Source organism: Alligator sinensis, unplaced genomic scaffold (genome assembly GCF_000455745.1).
Source record: "Alligator sinensis unplaced genomic scaffold, ASM45574v1 scaffold1307_1, whole genome shotgun sequence".
Lineage (NCBI taxonomy): Eukaryota > Metazoa > Chordata > Crocodylia > Alligatoridae > Alligator > Alligator sinensis.
The window spans coordinates 149,031-166,656 of NW_005843052.1; the positions used below are offsets into that span (position 1 = coordinate 149,031).

Genomic DNA, 17,626 nt, shown 5'->3' on the forward strand with positions numbered 1-17,626 from the left:
TTGGGTTGTTTTTTTTCTTCTTTGCGGGGGGGGGGGGGGGGGGGGGGGTGCTCAGGGGAACAAGGTCTCTCCCAAACCCTGCTGGTCCCCCCCACACCTTATGAGTTTATAGACTGCCACCAGGTCCCCCCTCAGCCTTCTCTTGCTGAGGCTGAACAGGTTCAGGTCCCTTAGCCTCTCCTCGTAGGGCCTGCCCTGCTGCCCCCTGAGCATGCAGGTGGCCCTCCTCTGGACCCCCTATGCTGTCTACATCCTTCCTGAAGTGCGACGCCCAGAACTGGACACAGTACTCCAGCTGCAGCCTGACCAGTGTCGCATAGAAGGGGAGGATCACCTCCTTGGACCTGCTTGAGATGCATCTGTGGATGCACGACAAGGTCCGGTTAGCCCTGCCGACCATGACCTCGCGTTGTCGGCCCATGTTCATCTTGGAGTCAGTAATGACTCCAAGATCTTTCTGCCACCGTGTTCTCGAGAAGGGAGTTTCCCATCTTATAAGTGTGCTGCTGGTTACTACTGCCCAGGTACAGCACCCTGCACTTTTCAGTATTGAAACACATCCTATTTTTGTTAGCCCACCCCTGTAACCTGTCCAGGTCCTGCTGTAATCTGTCCTTCCCTACTACTGTGCCTACCTCACTCCAAATCTTGGTATCATCAGCAAATTTAAACCGGCTGCTTTTCACCTTATCGTCCAAGTCACTAATAAAGAAATTGAACCGTGTGGGCCCAAGGACGGGCCATCAACGGGTCCAGCTGTAAATGGGCACTCTGTCACTCAGGCTGGGGAGTAGGAGGTAGCAGGACATGACACTAGTCCCATCACACAATTGCATACTCTTGGCCTGCTGTTGCCACCGCAACCTAATAAGCCACTAAACTGGCACCAACCTTTGAACTTGCACAAAAAAAGTATCTAAGGGATAGGTCAACACTGAAGTTTACCAAATTTGATGAGATCCCTTTAAAAAAAAAAACAACCCCCCCCCCACACCCCAATTATGACCACCCTAAAAATATAGGTGAGGACGGAGAGTGCTCGTGAAGGGGCAGAATATTTGCCACCGAGGACAGAAATATTTACAGTGCTGGCTCCCAGAAAGAAGAGCTGTGCGTTGACGGAGATGCTGAGCAGGAGACGTTTCTCACCGCTTAAAAGACTCTCCCTGCAGAGTTGCCACTGTAAATATTTTCATAACCTTGTGTACCAATTAGCCACTCTCACAGAATTGGGTCTCCTGAGTGATCTGCTTGCTATCAGCCTAATGGATCTGTATGTAGAACTGTGTGGTAAGGAGACTGTAAGGAGGTCGAGTGTGGGTCAAATACAAGACCTATAGAGTGAGCACAATGACCTGCTGCCTGGGGGGGGTGCGAGTCCCTGTGAGACCCTAGAGCACCAGTTGTGGTATGAGGATACCCCAGCTCCCACAACCGGATGGGGTAGCCCTTAGTAGGGACCAGAAGGCAGACCCCAGAGAGAGAGTAGGGCTAGAGTGGCAGAGGCCTGATGTAAAGTACCCTTGACTGGTCAATGCTGGGGCCAAGACCAGAATGGTTGAAAGGGCCAGGGGCTCACTGTGAGGGACGCCCAGAGCTGAGGGCCTGAGGTCCTGACTGGCCTTGGAGGTGAGGCCAGGGCCTGTGTGGCCAAACGTCCTGGGGGGGACCATGCCCAAGAGGGGAAATGTTTCAGGGAGCTAGACAGCCCAAATGAAGGTGGAGTAGGCCGCCTGAATGGAGGGATCTCAGAGAGGTCCCGATAGAAGGATTCTGGGGCCCAGTGTGAGGCTGGTGAGATCAACAGCTGGATGCCATCTGCGAGGCATGGGCTGGGCAGGGGAGGGGAGGTACGGAGCCGCGGATAGCACCCCCTGGCATCAGGGCAAGAATGGGCAGCCTCCCACCTTAATTAATATCATAATTAATTAAGAACAAGGCATAGCAGGTGAGTCAGGTGGGGGGCATTCCCAAAGGCAAGTGTGGGGAGCCCCACTTTGCCACGGGGACATCTGAATCCCAAGACCTCTGGGCTTGAGCCTGCATGAAGGATGCCTGCCAATGGATTTAGAAATATCTGAAGTCCTAGGGCGAGCCTCTGGGACAGAGGAGTCTCACTTGTAATAGCATACAGCATACCTAGACTCCTGGAGGCCCTGGGCAGACTTTTAGTATCAGGCCCCCCTTTGTCAGAGATAATGATAATAATAATAATTTTCACCATTTTCAGGACCCTCTTTGTGTCCGGGCCCTGGGTGCTCGCCTAGTTCACTCATGTCTGTGTCCAGCCCTGCATACCTGGTGTTTAGAATGACTGATTGAGCAGGCAGAGCTCAATATGGGTTTTGATTGAGCAGAACTCAGCTGTTCCAATATGCTTTGGAACTAATTTGACCTGGCACATGAAATATATTAATAATAAAAATTTAAAGAGAGCGAGTGTCACTGCTCTTAGGTCTCCCTCTCCACCCTGTGACCCATTCTTGCTCACATTCACTAAGGAAAAGGACTGCAAGACACTTAGGGTTTTTTTGCTAAACTACCTTCTACTTTATTACCCTCAAATCCAAAGCAAGGAAATCAGAAAAAAGAAAAAAAAAAAAAAAACAACTCTTACCCCACCTCTGAGTCCAACTTCATTCATTGCATTCACAGGCATCAGACACAAGTAGACAGCACAGGCCCGTGGGTGTGACAGGCATTCGGTTTCAGATGGACAAAATCTCATAACCTGGCTGCAGGGACCTCTGTCCTACTAGAATTATGGAGTTGTCAGCTGTGGTTACTAAGTTGTGTTGTCTTAACCCCCTGTCTACCAGCAGCTACTGTCATAGGTGCCTCAAATCTCAGCTGAGCCTTGTATCCCAGCTTGGTATCTTAATTAACTCTTGTCAATGTGAAGATTGAGCAGTAGCTTCTTCCTGTGCCACTCTCTCCCTGTCTCCAGAAGTGACTTCTTATCGCTCAACAAATGGGACCTGTCTCTGTGCCCAGTGATGCCAAAGGGGGTTGTGTCATTGACTGCCTAGGATGGCAGGATCAGACTCAGCCTTCATGCAAATGAAACAACTGCATGGAAAAAAAAAAAAAAAAAAAAAAAAATCAAACAATTCAGCCCACTTAATCATCTTTCATCCATTGGGGGTGCTCATGACTCAGTCTCATAGGAGCAAGGGAACAGTATAAATGTGATGCCCTCCCATGGCTACTGCTGTTGGTGCAAGATGCCCTGTGCTCACAAAGGGACTTTCCATGGGGAGGGCCTCCATGGAAACAGTTTCCTTCTCATGGTGTTGTGTGAATTCATCCCCCTGACAATAAGGCAGCATCCCCATCACATTACCTGCCACAGAGTGAGGTTAATGAGTCTGTGGCTCTAAAGACCAATCCTCACACTTCTCCCTGGGAATCCATTACCTAAGCCCCTCTCATCAGGGGACTCAGGACAGGGCCCAATGGGAAAAGGTGGCACCAGGCTCCTAAGAATGAGGCCAACCTTTTGCCAATGCTTAGGCCACTGCAAAAGGCCCTTCTCTCAGCCACTGATCCTGGAGCGCCCAACAGCTGGGTACCCTGTGGGTGAAACATGCTCTGCTCCAAAGCATTTCCTCTGCTGCAGTGACAGACTTGCTGTCTGTTTTTCTGTCTGCATCTTCCCAAGCGCTGCCCCACCTCTCATTCTCAGACTCTCTGCTCTGAGGCCTCCCTCACTCCCTATGGAGGAGGAGGAAAAAGAACAGAAGGAAAGGTCATACTGGGAGGTAGTGCTTCCCTTCTTCCCTCTCCTCTCCTCCCCTGCCATCCACAATCCCAGGAAACTAATATCCCACCCTCCCCCACCCTGAATAGCCCCCTCCCTCATTCTGCTCCCCTGCCCTCCCACTCTGGCTCCTGCGCTCCCACCCACCATCCCCTAACACTCATTCCTCCCCTAACCCTTCAGCATCGCCCTCACCCCCATTCTGGTTTCCATCCCTGCCCCCAGCACGCACTCACCCCCATGTCAGCCCTTCACTCCCTGCCCGTCCAGCCCCCTTGCCCCTTTCGTGGCACTCTGGGGTGCTTCAGACACCAAGTGCTTAAAGGGCAATCTTCCGCATCAGTGGCAGATCCCAGTGACGGTGTTTTGAAAGTCACTGTGCCATCACACCTGGAGGGGTACCTGGCTTGGGGGAAGGGAAGGGAAGCAGGTCAGTCACCCACCCATAGTCATGAAGACCAGAGTGCAGGAGGTTTCTGGTTCTCCCCAAAATAGGGAGCTTAATGTTGGTGACACAGATTCCCCCTTCCCCCAAGTTAGCCAGGAGCTGAGTTAGGAGCTGGGGGGAGGCAGCTGGGCCCAGCTCTCTAGTTGGCTTGTGGTGTTGGTGGCCTGGCTGCCCTCTACTTCCCCAGGTCTCCAAGCAGCTGCAGCAGGAGGCACAAGGGACTTGGCCATCCATGCCCCAGGCAAGGAGGATGAGGAGGAGGAAGGGTCGGAGCACTGGAATGGAGCAGTGGGGTCCTCAGCCCAGGCCTCAGGTGGCGGCGTCCCTGTCCTTCTCTCGGTCTCCCACCACGCAGGAGGCAGCAGGGAGAGCGGGCTGCTGCTGCCGGCACTGGTCAAGTGGAGTCTCTGATGGGCTGCCAGGGCGGCGCTGAGGCTGAAGGCCTTACCACATTCAGGGCAGACATGGCGTTTCTCCCTGATGTTTCCGTTGCCCCCCTGGGCGTGGGCCCGCTGGTGCCGGTTGCGGTGGGAGCTGCGGCCAAAGCGCTTGCCACACTGGGCACAGGCAAAGGGTTTCTCACCTGTGTGTGTGAGCCGGTGCCTATCATAGTGGGAGCTCCAGGCAAAGCCCTTGCCGCAGATGTTGCACTGGTAGGGCTTCTCACCCCGGTGCAGGCGCCGGTGCCGCTCTAGGCTGGCAGCAGCCCCAAACCCTTTGCCACAGTCAGGGCACTGGTGAGGTCTCCCCTCCTGGGCAGCATGGGTGCGCCGGTGCGCCAGGAGGGTGGAGCTGACGGCAAAGCTCTTCCCGCAATCGCCGCAGCGATATGGGCGCTCCCCAGTGTGAATGCGCCGGTGCCGCTCCAGGTGGGAGCTAACAGCGAAGGCCCGGCCACACTCCCCGCACCGAAACGGCTTCTCTCCTGTGTGGATGCGCCGGTGCCGCTCCAGGTGCGAGACCCAGCCAAAGCTCTTCCCACAGGCACCGCATGGGTAGGGCTTGCTGCCAGCAGTGGGTGGTGTTGGTGCTGCCTCCTCTGTAGCATCCTCTGGGGAGCCCTGACTGGAGGAGGCCTCAGAGGGGCGGTCACGGATGTGGGTGCGGCGGTGCTTGGCTAGAGCTGAGCCCCAGCGGAAGCGGCGGCCGCAGTCGGGGCAGGGGTAGGGCCTCTCCCCAGTGTGGACCCGCTGGTGCTTGAGCAGGTTTGAGCTCTGGCTGAAGCATTTGTCGCAGTGGGGGCAGCAGTGGGGTCGGTCGGGGATGCCTTCCTCCACCTCCACCTCAGCATGGGTCTGTGTGCCTTTGTGCTTGAAGCGCTGTGGGTCCGTCTGGTGGTTGAGGCGCTTGCCACAATCGGCGCAGCGCTGCGGGGGCGGCGGGGGTTCCTCCTCCGCTTCCTCCTCCGCCGCCTCCACGACGGCCGCGTGGGTGCGCATGTGGCGGTCCAGGTGAGAGCTCCAGGCGAAGGCCCGACCACACTCCCCGCACTGAAAGGGCTTCTCACCCGTATGAATGCGCTGGTGCCGCTCAAGGTGGGAGCTCCAGGCGAAGGCCTTCCCACACACCCCGCACTCATAGGGCTTCCCACCCAAGTGGCTCTTCTGGTGCCGGGCCAGGGCACTGGGGTCCGTGAAGCTGCGGCCACACTGCGGGCAGCGGTTAGGCTTCTCCCCACTCGGCGCATGGGTACGCTGGTGGGTGAGCAGGGAAGAGCTGACGCTGAAGCGGCGCCCGCAGTCGGGGCAGGCGTAGGGGCGCTCCCCAGTGTGCACGCGCTGGTGGATGGTCAGGTCTGAGCGCTGGATGAAGCTCTTCCCGCAGTCGGCACATTCATAGGGCCTCTCACCTGTGTGGATCTTCTGGTGCTTCACCAGGGCTGACTTGTGGCTGAAGGTCTTCCCGCACTCATGGCAGGTGTTGGGGCTCTCACTGGGGCGGGCCGCAGCCTCACCCGCCTCATTCTTTGCTGCCTTCCCTGTTGCCTCAGGAGAGCTCAGAGGAGCTTTCCCACTCTCAGGGCTCTCCGACTCTGGCTCCTTAGGGCTTTCCCGCGCGGGGTTCTCCTCCTCGTTCTCGCTTGTGGCCCCTTCTGCTGACGGAAGGAGAAAAAGAGAGTATCCAGGTGTTAGCTAGTTTCTCGCTGTGCCAAGGTGAACGGGGAATGGCAGGTGCCAGGGGAACCAGTCATGGTCAATGTTTGAAGAGATCATGAAGTCGCCACCCAAAACCCTACCCGAGGGGAGGAAGGGAAAGGAGAACGATTCTGGCTCCTCATCTCCTCAGATGGCAGGTCAGTCGCGATGGCATGAAAGCCACGAATGACACTTCTCATGAGGGTACAACGCCCACCCAACCCTGACGTGGCGAGCTCACAGGCTGTTCTGCTGCCTTGCGGGTACGCAGCACCCAGGTGGATTTAACTTGCTGCTCACCTGCACGGGCACCTTTAGGCACGTGGAGGTCCAGAGCTGTTGGCTCATCCCCATGGTCCAGCCGGGAGAGCAGGTCAGGCTTCGAAATGGGAAATTCTGTTGGAGGAGAGAAGGATAAAAACCAAACAGGATGAGTGGCAGCTAGGGTTGGCCTTCATCTTCCCCGGCTTGGCGGTCTCCTAGTGTCTCAGCAGCCCTTTCCCAGAAGCCTTTGGGGCTCTTGCTCTCTTTCTGCCCCCTTCCCACTGTTAGTTCCTTGCTCCTTCTCTGGTCTTTGGGGCACATCAGCTCCTACCGCCTTCAGGCACTGGCTATCTCTATGCCCCAGCCCTCCCTCATCACTATCACAGTGGCAGACTCCAACGCGCTCACAGCCCTTCAGGAAAGTGTCACATCCACACCATCTCCCTGCTTGAAGCCTCCCCCTTTCACACAAGCTGCTGTTCCCTTCTTCCAGTGCAGACAACACTACTGCTCCTCATCACCACCTCACTCCCCCATTCGTGCCCCTGAGCCCCTTGAGGATCCTCTCCATGCCCAGCACCCCTGCCACATTTCCTGTCCTTGCTACGGACTCTCTCCTAACCCTTACCAAATAACATACTCATGCCACCCTGCCTCCCTCTCCAAGGTGTCCACCTCCTCCCAGCAACCAGGAACAGTCTTTTCTCATCCTGCTGGCTGGGCGAATGCTGACTTCTTTCTTTCTTTGCTGGTGCCCTTCCTTCATTGTCCTGTCTGCAACTCCCTTTTTCCCCCTTCTGCTGTCACCCCTTGACCCTGCTCCAAGGACTGCATTCATGCCCTGTCCACTGCAGCCCTCCGAGGCAATAATGTACATCACAGCAAGGAGCCCACACACTTAAAGTCAAAGGAAGTCTAAACCCCTGGGGTGACTGGGGTGGGGGGCACATTGACTGCTTGTAATGAATGCGAGAGAAAATGCCTCCTTACCCAGGGCCATCAAGGTCTCGTAACTCTCCTGCATGACATCCCTGTACAGCGCCCGCTGCCGAGGGTCCAGCAATACATATGGCTCCATGGCTAGATTTGGCCACCTCCACGGCAGCCGCCAGCCTCTGTAACAACAAATTTTCTCCACTCGGTACCAGCCTCATAATCTTGACACGATGCCTCCAACTCGGGCACAGCTGTATTGCATGGGCTTCTCCTTTTGCATAACTCCCTGTTTCCCCAGAACTGATTTGTCCAATATCCCCCTAACCCTGTAACTCCTCATTCCAGGAAGCAGTTAGTAAGCAAAGGCTAAAAGAACAGGTTCAAAATGATTAAGTCCACAGCCAGTATAAAACGACTCCATTACAACTACACTGATCTACCCCATATATTGCTTTTGCCCCACACTGCCAGAAATGAAGCTTTGCTGGCAATCAGCCCAAGTCTGTAAAATGAAATCTTACAGAATTGAAGGGCTGTCATTAACCTTATCACCTTCCAATCCAAGTGCGGGGATCATTTCTTTGACTTTACCTTCCCTAAAATATATGTAGCAAAGTATGCATGTGTACACTTGCACTCATTTAAGAATTAAACAAAAAATAACAAAACAAAAAAACCCTCTGCTAAATGAATCTCTCCCTCTAGAAACACGATGACAGAACAGTCCCATGACTGATGGTAGTCAGGTTGCTTAATTGCCTCCTGGAAGATGCTCAAACCACAGTAATCCCCAAAGTCAAACAACCTTCACAGAACACAACAGAAGTCCACCTGAGGGGGTAGGATACGTGGTTGACACAGTTACTGCACATATTTAGTGGGAATGGAGGGCACTTTGCAAAGAAGCCTCAGCTACATTTGATCATCAAGTTTCATGGGAGGTGGGGTTTTGACACTGAAAAACATTTCAATTTTAGTCAAAACTTTAAAAAGAAAAAAATGCTTGTTTTAATGTTTTCAAGAAAATCTATACAGACTAGATATATATCTATATATATCTCTATATATCTATATATATATATATAGGTTTGCTTTTCAAAAACCTGAGACAAATTGAAACAAGAAGCATAGGAAAAATAGGGCTGGAAAGGAGCTCTGGAGGTCACTTCTAGTCCAACCTCCTGCTCAAAATGGATCATCTAAACCAGGGGTTGGCGATGTTTTTTGAGGAGAGTGCCAAAAATATGTGCAACCTTTACTTGTAAGAAGTTGGTGTTCCAGGGGCAGATGGTGGAGGAGCCATGAGGGACCCGATCTTTGCTGTGGCAGTGCAGCCCCGGCCCTTTCCCCACCATCTGCCCCAAGGCACACGTGCCAAGCAAAAAGCCTTCGCGTGCCATGCTCTGACACCCGTGCCAGGGGTTGCCTACTCCTGATCTAAATCATCCTAGATGAGCATTTGGGAGCTTTGTACACATGCTTGTGTGGCAACGCTGAGTGCTTTTAAAAGTGCCTGGCACTGCAGTGCATGCATTCGTATAAATGGCGAAACGCGTGTCAGCGCTGACAAAGTGGCAGAGATATGCTTTTGAACTAAAACACATCAAAGGTGTTTTAGTTCAGAAAAGCACTACCATTTTCTCAGTGCTGACGTGCATTTAGCCATTATACAAATGCATGCAAGGTGGCAACAGGCACGTCAGCTCGCATGTGGAGCAGACTTCATTAATCGAGTCTGCTTTGATGCACCAGATCTCCAGCATGTTGGAGCGGACACACGTAGGTGTATACATGCCCTTGTATAACCTCTTTTTAAAAACTTTGGGAACAAACCCTCATGCACAACTTCGAAGCATGTCTGTAACATCAAAAAAAGCCTTTAACTTACCATAGATGAAGCAGGGGAACAAGGGTACTGTCAATGTCCTGCCACTGTCAGCACAGAAAAGTAGTTTTTAAAATACACTCAAGAGCAACAAGGAAGGGGACCATGCCCTCTCTCTCTCTCTGAGAAATCAAAATGCGGCATAAAAATTTTCAAGGAAGATCTTTTTGTTAGAAAATTCAATTTTATTTATGAAAAAATTTGTGACCACAGTGATTAAGTACTAGAGATGTTTTTCTCCATAGAGTTTAGACCCTTGATTGGATTCCAAACTTCTTGCCTGCTATCACCTCCAGCTAGTTTCTGGCTTTGCAGAAACTTTTTGTCATAGCACTCTCCATGTGATCTGGGCGAGTCCCTGACTGCCCATAAGGAACTGAAGCCCAGCTTTGCAGCACCCAGACTTCATACGGGAATCTAGAGGACCATCCCCAACTAGATCATCCCAGCCAAAGCTTTGTCTAGCCGAGTCTTAGAAACCTCCAACGACAGAGACTCCACAACTTTCCTGGGTAACCTGTTTCAGTGCTTTACTACTCTTCTAGTGAGAAAGTTTTCCTAATATCTAACTTAAACGTCCCTTGCTGAAACTTGAGATCATTGCTCCTTGTTCTGTCATCTGCTGCCACTCAGAACTATCTGGATTAGTTACAGCACAGACTGAACAGGGGAAGGAGTTTGGATACTAGCCTTGATCCAGGGCTCTCTGGTCTGCATGGTCTTGAGGGAATCACTTAGTCTCCCTGTGCCTCAGTTTCCCATCAGTAAAGTTTAACCTAGCGCAGCTCCTTAGTGCACTTGAGATGGAGGGGTGCTCACATGCATCAGCAATGGGAGCTTAAGAATCCAAGATTGACAGGACCTCTCAAAAGACGAGAGGCAGGTAGAAAAGAGGAGAGGAAACAAATGAAGTAGAAAAATGCATGGGCTTCAGAGAAAACATTTGGTTTAAGTTCTTCAATATCTAATCCTCCCAAAATGGAAATACCTTCACTAGATATAACAAACAGCCCCCTTTTCATTATTGGAGTGGCTTGGTCTCAATGAAATAGGGCCAACCTGCTGGCTAGATTTCACCTTCTCCTGCCTGCTACCTCTCTTAGTCACCAGGTAAAAGCATCATTAAGACTCAATACTGTAGTTAAGGATGCAAGGGGCTCCTGCAGCCTTGAGTAACAGCTACTGACACAAACACATCAGCAGCAGGGTTTGGTCTCAGGATTTTCTGCACCAATGCTCACACCTGCTTGCTCTTAAAACTCAAGGGGCAACTCTACCATCTGGCAGCAGTAGTAGACTCTTATACTCTCAGGAGTGTGCAGGCTATCAGACTCTCTCTTCAAATATAAATAATTATTTCCCCACCCTAAGAATGGCAAGGTTGGTGGCTATATGGCAGCTCAGATTGCTCTTCTGGCAATGCAATTTAGAGCTTTGTACTATATTTGTCCCGTTTCAATTCTTTATAACCATGCAAGATGGGTGCAAGTGCCAAGCAGACCAGAGCACAGGAGCACTGCATTCTCTTTGGATAGGTGAGGCTGACCTGCTCAACATGCAAGCTAGATGAACGGCAGCAAGGTAATCAAGGTGGAAAAGGAGCAAGGGGCAGGCAGGTTTACTGTACAGTTGTGCACGCTGAAGGGATATGCTGAAGGTAACACAATAGGGTGGTCAGTGCTCATGGCATATCCCCACTTTCCACATGCCAGCCTCACCCACTCTAGGCCAGATCCAGAGCTGGTGTCTATCAATGTAGCTAAGCTGATTTATACCAACTGAGCATGTCTCTCTCTTTAAGCCTGTTACATACAAAACTAGTTTTTATGCTCCATAAACTGTCTGTGTAGTTAATGCTAGTCCTCTGATCACTCAGCACAGAATGCCTCCAACAACCCCTAATTCAACCATCCTATATGTCCCAAACTTCAACACTGAGCCCAGACTTATGCCCTCCATTGAATGCTAGATAATGCACATCGGCACCGAATCATGTTTGCACCTGTGTTGTCTATTCACATACCTTCCCAAGATCCCTCTGCAGAAAGTTATACTTAAATAACCTCAATAATTTTTGGATAGCCTGAAAAATCTGCTACCTTGCTGCTCGTGTCTTTTAAAAAGCTTCAGCATGCTAATCAGAACCAGGGTAGATCTTTGTGGCACCTTTGTTAACTTTGTGTGTTAACTAACCATTTCTTCCCCACTGTTTCTAGTCCAGTTACCAATCCAGGACAAAAGTTTGCCTCTCATCCCAGAATCACTTTATTTCTTAATAGCCTCTTCAAAGGTTTCTTTAATGTCCAAATAAAGCCCATCTACTGTTCCTCTTTCGTCCACTATTGCATTAAAGAACTAGATCAGATCACCATGGCATCTCTTTGTAGACAGAGGTAGCTAGCTGTGTTAATCGGAAGTCAGTCAAAAGGCAGGGCAGATATGAACTAACTTGAGAGAACGCAAGTTTTATAGGCTAAAGCTCACTTCATCAGATCTTTGTAGAAGCCATGTAGTTAGTCCCTATTACATCAATCTGAACCTTTAAACATATTTAAGTTTTGCCAGAAATAACTTTCCAGGTATTGGTAAATACAGATGCTCTGCTTTGCTATTCTAGGAGACACAACCCATTTAAAATAAGTACATTTGCTACCTTTCAATTCTCTGATCTAACAGCTGATTTTAATATCATCTGATCGCATTCTTTTTCCCCAGTTAGCAGCTCTGCCACTTTCTTCCTCCTTCTCTAGCAAAGGCACTTTTCCAAATGCTCACCGATTAAATCCTACAATTAAACAAGTCAGCATGATTATACTAGCTGCTTTTAAACCAAACTTTTATTATCCCCAAATTATGCACAGCTTAATGCTCCCATCAGCCAGTCAAATGACTCAGACCATACATATATATATATATTATGCATACATACACGCACAAAAGAAAATGTTAACTTCTCCCATAGCTGGATCAGCTCCTGCAAGTGCTATTGGGAGCCAGAGCCTGTGTGTCAGTGACGGCAGCAGCTCTGGGAGTCTCAGACCCACCAGGAGAAGAGATGGGGGGAAGGAGCCATTTTTGCAGTCACTCTCCTGACCACATCTAAGACTGAATTGTTCCCATTACCTGGAGTCTCCGGCTCTGGAGCTGGTGTCTGCAGAGCCCGGGCCTGTCCCTGGGGGGCTGGAACCAGCCCCTGCAGGAAGCTCCCCCTGGGCTGAGCAGAGAGGGGCTTTGCTGAAGGTCTCTCCCTGACACAGACCCGCTGGGGGAGCAGCAGCTGCACAGCCCAGGCTCTTAGGTCACTATGGATGCAGCTGCTAGCAGTGCCTGACCCAGGAAGCTCAGCCCCCTGATATCCTGAAAAAAAAGAGAGAGGAAGAGAGCCCTTAGCAATAACCAGAGCCCTCTGGTGGCAATAGCTACGGTATCCTCTTCCCTCTGTGCCTCCTGGGGCAGAAACATGGCATAAGGGAATTTTTATTCCAGATTTTGACGAAGAGCTGCATCCCTGTATTTCCTTCCCTGCTGCCTATTGATTTGTTCACAGGCTGTGGGAGGGTAATAGGTGTCAAAAGAAAGAAAAAAACAAATGCTTTCCTTGCAAGGATTGGTGGGTGAGATTCTGTTACAGAGCAGGCTAAGCTCATCTAGCCTCTCCTGTCCCTTGGCTTCAGGATTTACACCCCAGACTTGAGGCCTGATCCTCAGCTGGTGTAAATGAGCATTGCACTGCTGGCTTCAGTTGAACCTATGGCAGTTTACACCAGATGAGAATCTGGCTCATTTTATCCCTGATGGTGCTGACTGACACCAACTTGGGGACCCATGCATTTCAAAATCACAGAAAAGTAGGACTGGAAGGGACCTCTGGAGATCATCTAGTCCAGTCCCCTGCATGAAGCAGGATTATCCCTATCTGAATCATTCTATGCATGTGCTTGTCTAATCTAGTCCTAAAACTGCAAAAAATCTGTTGTATATAACTGCAAGGCGTAGTGCACAAAACACCAAGAACATCCTAACCTGCTGCAGGTAAAGCAAGGGAAGGAGGGCACTGGCAATATCCTGCCATTGCAAAATTGTTAAAATTACATTTCAGAGATCCAAGGAAGAGGGCCATGCCTGCCGCTTCAAAGGAAGGTACTTTCCCTGCAAGCCTGTGCCAGTCTGATTGTGGGGTAAAATTCCTTTCTGATCCCAAATTAATTGATCAACCCGACTTTGATAGAGACAGAGAGGCAAGACTTTCTATCCAGGAATCTCTGGGCTTTTTAGTTCCATCAAGGGTATTGGCACAACACAGTCAAAATCCTGAGGCTTGCCTGAAGCCCATGCCCAATCCTTTTAAGGAAGGAGAAAGCAAAAGCAAACAAACAAATAAAACCCTAACACCTGTAGCAACAGGAGGCAGGGGAAAATCCTTCCTGGCTCCATGTAGCAACCAGCAAAGCCCAGAAGCAGGGGAAAAATAAAGTTCACTTCACATTGTAACTTGGGGAATGTAAACAACTCCACACAGCTCAGAAGTGATTCACAAGGAATAGCAGTCCAGATTTTTCCTTTCCAAGGGAGGCACAGAAAATGGAAGTTACTTGTTTGAAGGCATGCACCAGGCCAGCAGTATATCTAGGAATAGACCCCAAGAGTCCTGCACTATAATATGACACTGTCTTAAATATATTTGAGTTTCTACACAGACAGTTTTAGCAGGAAGCTAAACTGGGAGCTGTAGCCTACTGGGTTTGACCTGTTATTGTTTGTACAGCACCAAGTGTTGTCCTCAATACGTAGTCAGTATGGTTTTCTGTGTGCATGCTGCTGTGGTGTTGCATGCACTGCTACTGTTGCTGCTGGTAGTGTGTGTTTTCCTGAAGACCTTGATGCCATAGAAAGAATGACTACAGCAGCAGTTCTGAACCTTTTTCAGTCGACATACCCCTTGGTCTCAGAGTGAGACTTCATGTATCCCCTTTTCAATGGGAAATTGATTTTTTAGACCTTTCGACCTGTGTTAGACAACGTATGAAATATATTTCACATACCCCCGATGAGGTTTCATGTACCCCCGGTTCAGAACCGCTGGACTACAGGCTTGGCTTGGTGGCAAAGGCTCATCCAGGTTTATTATCTACAAAGCACCTACTCATTAATGCTCATGATCAATTGATTGCAAGGTATTGGCCCTAGATCAGGGGTAGGCAAAATGCGGCCTGCGGGCCACATGCGGCCTGCCAAGCCATTCTATCTGGCCCATGGGGCTCCTAAAAAATTTAGAAAATTAATATTAATCTGCCCTGGCTGCCTGTCATGAAGCCCTTGATGGCTTGCCAAAACTCAGTAAGTGGCCCTCCGCCCAAAATAATTGTCTGCCCTTGCCCTAGATGCTTTTGACAAGGTATTAGCACAACTTGCATATAGCTTCCCCTAGGCTAATCCAAAGTTTCAAAGTGTTCTAATTTGTCTTTTATCTAGTGATTGAAACACATTCTATTTAAATCACAGATCTCCTGTACTTTGCACTTAAAACATTTTACAATATCATCCCACGCTGAGTATAAATAAAACCCTTCCTTGTATATCTCTTTGTTATCTAGTGTTTTAAACTATCCAGTACCAGTCTTATTAATCAACCTTGTGATGAATCTACACAAGTTAATCATGTATATGTATTCCAGCTTAAGCTTGTGTAAGCAGTTTGTGTGGGAGCCACGGTTTCAGGGAGATCTACATTGATCAATGGCTCAGCAGAGCCTTTTTGCAAGCAGCATGTATTACTAAACAGTGTTTCAGTGAGGGCTGCACAAAGCAGCTCTGGTCCATGACTGGGACTCTTATATGATTCTGCAAGATGGATAAATGTTCTTTCCTCTCTAGGGCTCCCGAGGCCCACAACAGGCTTTGCTGGAGGGAAGAGGCAGAAACGCCCAAATAGCGTATGTCAGTTGCCAAGGCCGCTGCATATTTCTGAATGGTCAGGAACTGAGTAACTCTTGGCATCAAGAAGTGCAAAATCCTAGATCTCAGCCACATGTTGCCTCCTTTGGACTCAGGTCTTGCAAATCACAGCCACCCCAGTTCTAATGTGTGAAATGCCCGTCTGCAGGATTCTGGTAGCAGCACCACTGTAAACTGTTCTGGGGGAAAGATGTAAAACATAGTTTCTCAACCTGTGGTACACGTACCCCTGGAGGTCCATTAGCCACAGGCAGGGGGTACGCGGGGACCCCAAAACTCTCTCTCGCTTGCTCAGTTTTCCTCTCTCTCTTGCCCTTTCCTCCTCTCAAAACTATGGCAAAAAAAAATTGGTGCGCCATGCATTGTGTAACGCTTTAAATTCCCCAGTAATAATTTGGTGCGCAGCACTGGGTTCAGCCCTCCTAGCTTTGGCCAACATCACCTCTAGCCCAGGTACATACTTGAGTTGTACCCTACCCACACCAGATCAGACATCTGTCATATCACTGCCTTATATACACAGCCCTTCTTCCAAAATATGGCACACATTAGTCTGTAAATATAAAATCCCCTGGAAAATTAAGTGTTGGGGTACTTATTAAAATTTTCAGAATTTAGGGGGTACTTGCTACTTAAAAGGTTGAGAAACACTGATGTAAAAGACACAGAGACAAAGAGCCACCAGGAATAATGTATGAGAGAGTCAAGAGGAGAGCCATGTGCATGATCAGAGGGCAAGACAGCAGGCCTTATAAAGAGAGACTGAGAGCCACGGGACTCTACGAGGTCCCAGCCCTAATGTCTATGAAAACTATATGTGCACACAATGGGGAAGGACCAAACGGAGACTGGCATTTTCAGTGGGATATAGCAGCCAAGCATTATAAACAAAGGCGTAAGACCCAGTGCACTTTCAAAATGATCTTCTGTGGGTATTAAATCTGGCTCTACCCAGCTCTGAACAAGTCATGCCTGCAGTGTTACACAGCACAGACAGAATACAGAAGTCAGAGAGGAGGAAAACTAGAGCCCTCCCAGCACCAGCGGCATTGCATATACATGCGCATACACAAATGGAAAATTACACAAGAAAAAGGTGAAATGCAGGGTATAATATCCAGAGCTGGACCAGTTCCAGCTATTGCCATCAGGAATGAGAGCCTGTGTATGTCAGTGATGGCAGTTGCTCTGGGACTTGCAGACCCTTGGAGGACAGAGACGGAGGTGAAGAGGGGTTTGGTGTGAAGAATCCCTGTTTCACCTGTCTCCAGTCTCTCTCCATTAGCCGGACTGTCTGATCAGGTGTCAGTGTTGGCAGCAGTAGCGTAACTACATGCGAGAGAACAGGCCATCAGTCTAAGGCACTGACTTGGAGCGAGTGCCAGAATGGAGAGTCGGAGAGTTGGTGCTGTGACAATACCAGCAGCAGGTGCATGCTGGGACACTGCACCACTACTGCAGGAGCAGCTGCTACTGGGGTTGGACAAACCTGTATTTCAGCCACTCTCCCACTCCCATTTGGCAGCTGCCACTTCTCATGCTGCCAAATTTCCTAGTGCCCATTGCTACTGGCTGGGCAAATAAGTGGCACTCAGTGTCAGGGGTAGGGGGTGGCACTTGGCAGTGGGAGTAAGTGGGGATGGTGGCTGAAGTAAGGGGGCACAAGAGTGCTTTACTTTACTACTGTGGGACATAAACCCACCAAGTTTCAGAAACCTGCCCCAGGGTGCAAAACTTTAGTAGTTATGTCTTGAATTGGCAGCAACCAGGTTGCCCTCAGGGCCTGGTTTTAGCCATCAGAGTATGTTTCCCCAGGGTGGGATAGTGGAGGGCTTTAATGATAGTTTCTGCCTAGGGAGAGAATGAGAAACCTGTAGCAAACAACAGAGATAGGGAAAACCAGATTGCATGGGGCCAAAAAGGAGGGGAGGAGGGGTTGTTCATGACCTCGTGCACAAATACATCGTTAGTGATATTGCAGGGAATGATTTAGCAGCTTAGATGCAAGTATGGTTTGGAAAGGCTGCTTAGTTGTAGCCGCTCCAAGTAGTAATTCCAATTTGGCCTGCCAAGGCCCAGGAGGAAAAAATCAAAACTACATTACCCATCTACTCCTGGGACCATGTGCTCTTGCTCAACTGTAGATTAACCAGCTGTTTTCTCTGTGGGCTGGGAAAGAGAGATTACCATCTCTGGTTGTTAAGGATATTTTTTCTGGCGATTGTAGCCTGCCCAGAGTCAGA

The 17,626-nt window shown here is 49.8% G+C and overlaps 1 protein-coding gene across 4 annotated transcripts in view; it reads right to left on the reverse strand.

Moving 5' to 3' along the window:
• Positions 1-3,916: 3,916 nt before the first annotated feature.
• LOC102380602 (zinc finger protein 345-like) overlaps positions 3,917-17,626 on the reverse strand; it is a 14,459-nt gene continuing 749 nt past the window's right edge. The window contains exons 1-5 of one of the 4 annotated variants that reach the window (XM_025193448.1): positions 12,552-12,755; positions 9,432-9,475; positions 7,598-7,722; positions 6,644-6,739; positions 3,917-6,303 (exon numbers count right to left, since the gene is read on the reverse strand). In XM_025193448.1, the coding sequence (XP_025049233.1) occupies positions 4,313-6,303; positions 6,644-6,739; positions 7,598-7,685 (2,175 nt within the window). In that variant the 5' untranslated portion in view covers positions 7,686-7,722; positions 9,432-9,475; positions 12,552-12,755 and the 3' untranslated portion in view covers positions 3,917-4,312. Of the gene's footprint in view, positions 6,304-6,643; positions 6,740-7,597; positions 7,723-9,431; positions 9,476-12,551; positions 12,756-17,626 lie in introns of those variants that run through there. The other 3 variants (XM_014526450.2, XM_006036989.2, XM_006036988.2) reach the window with 3 other exon arrangements.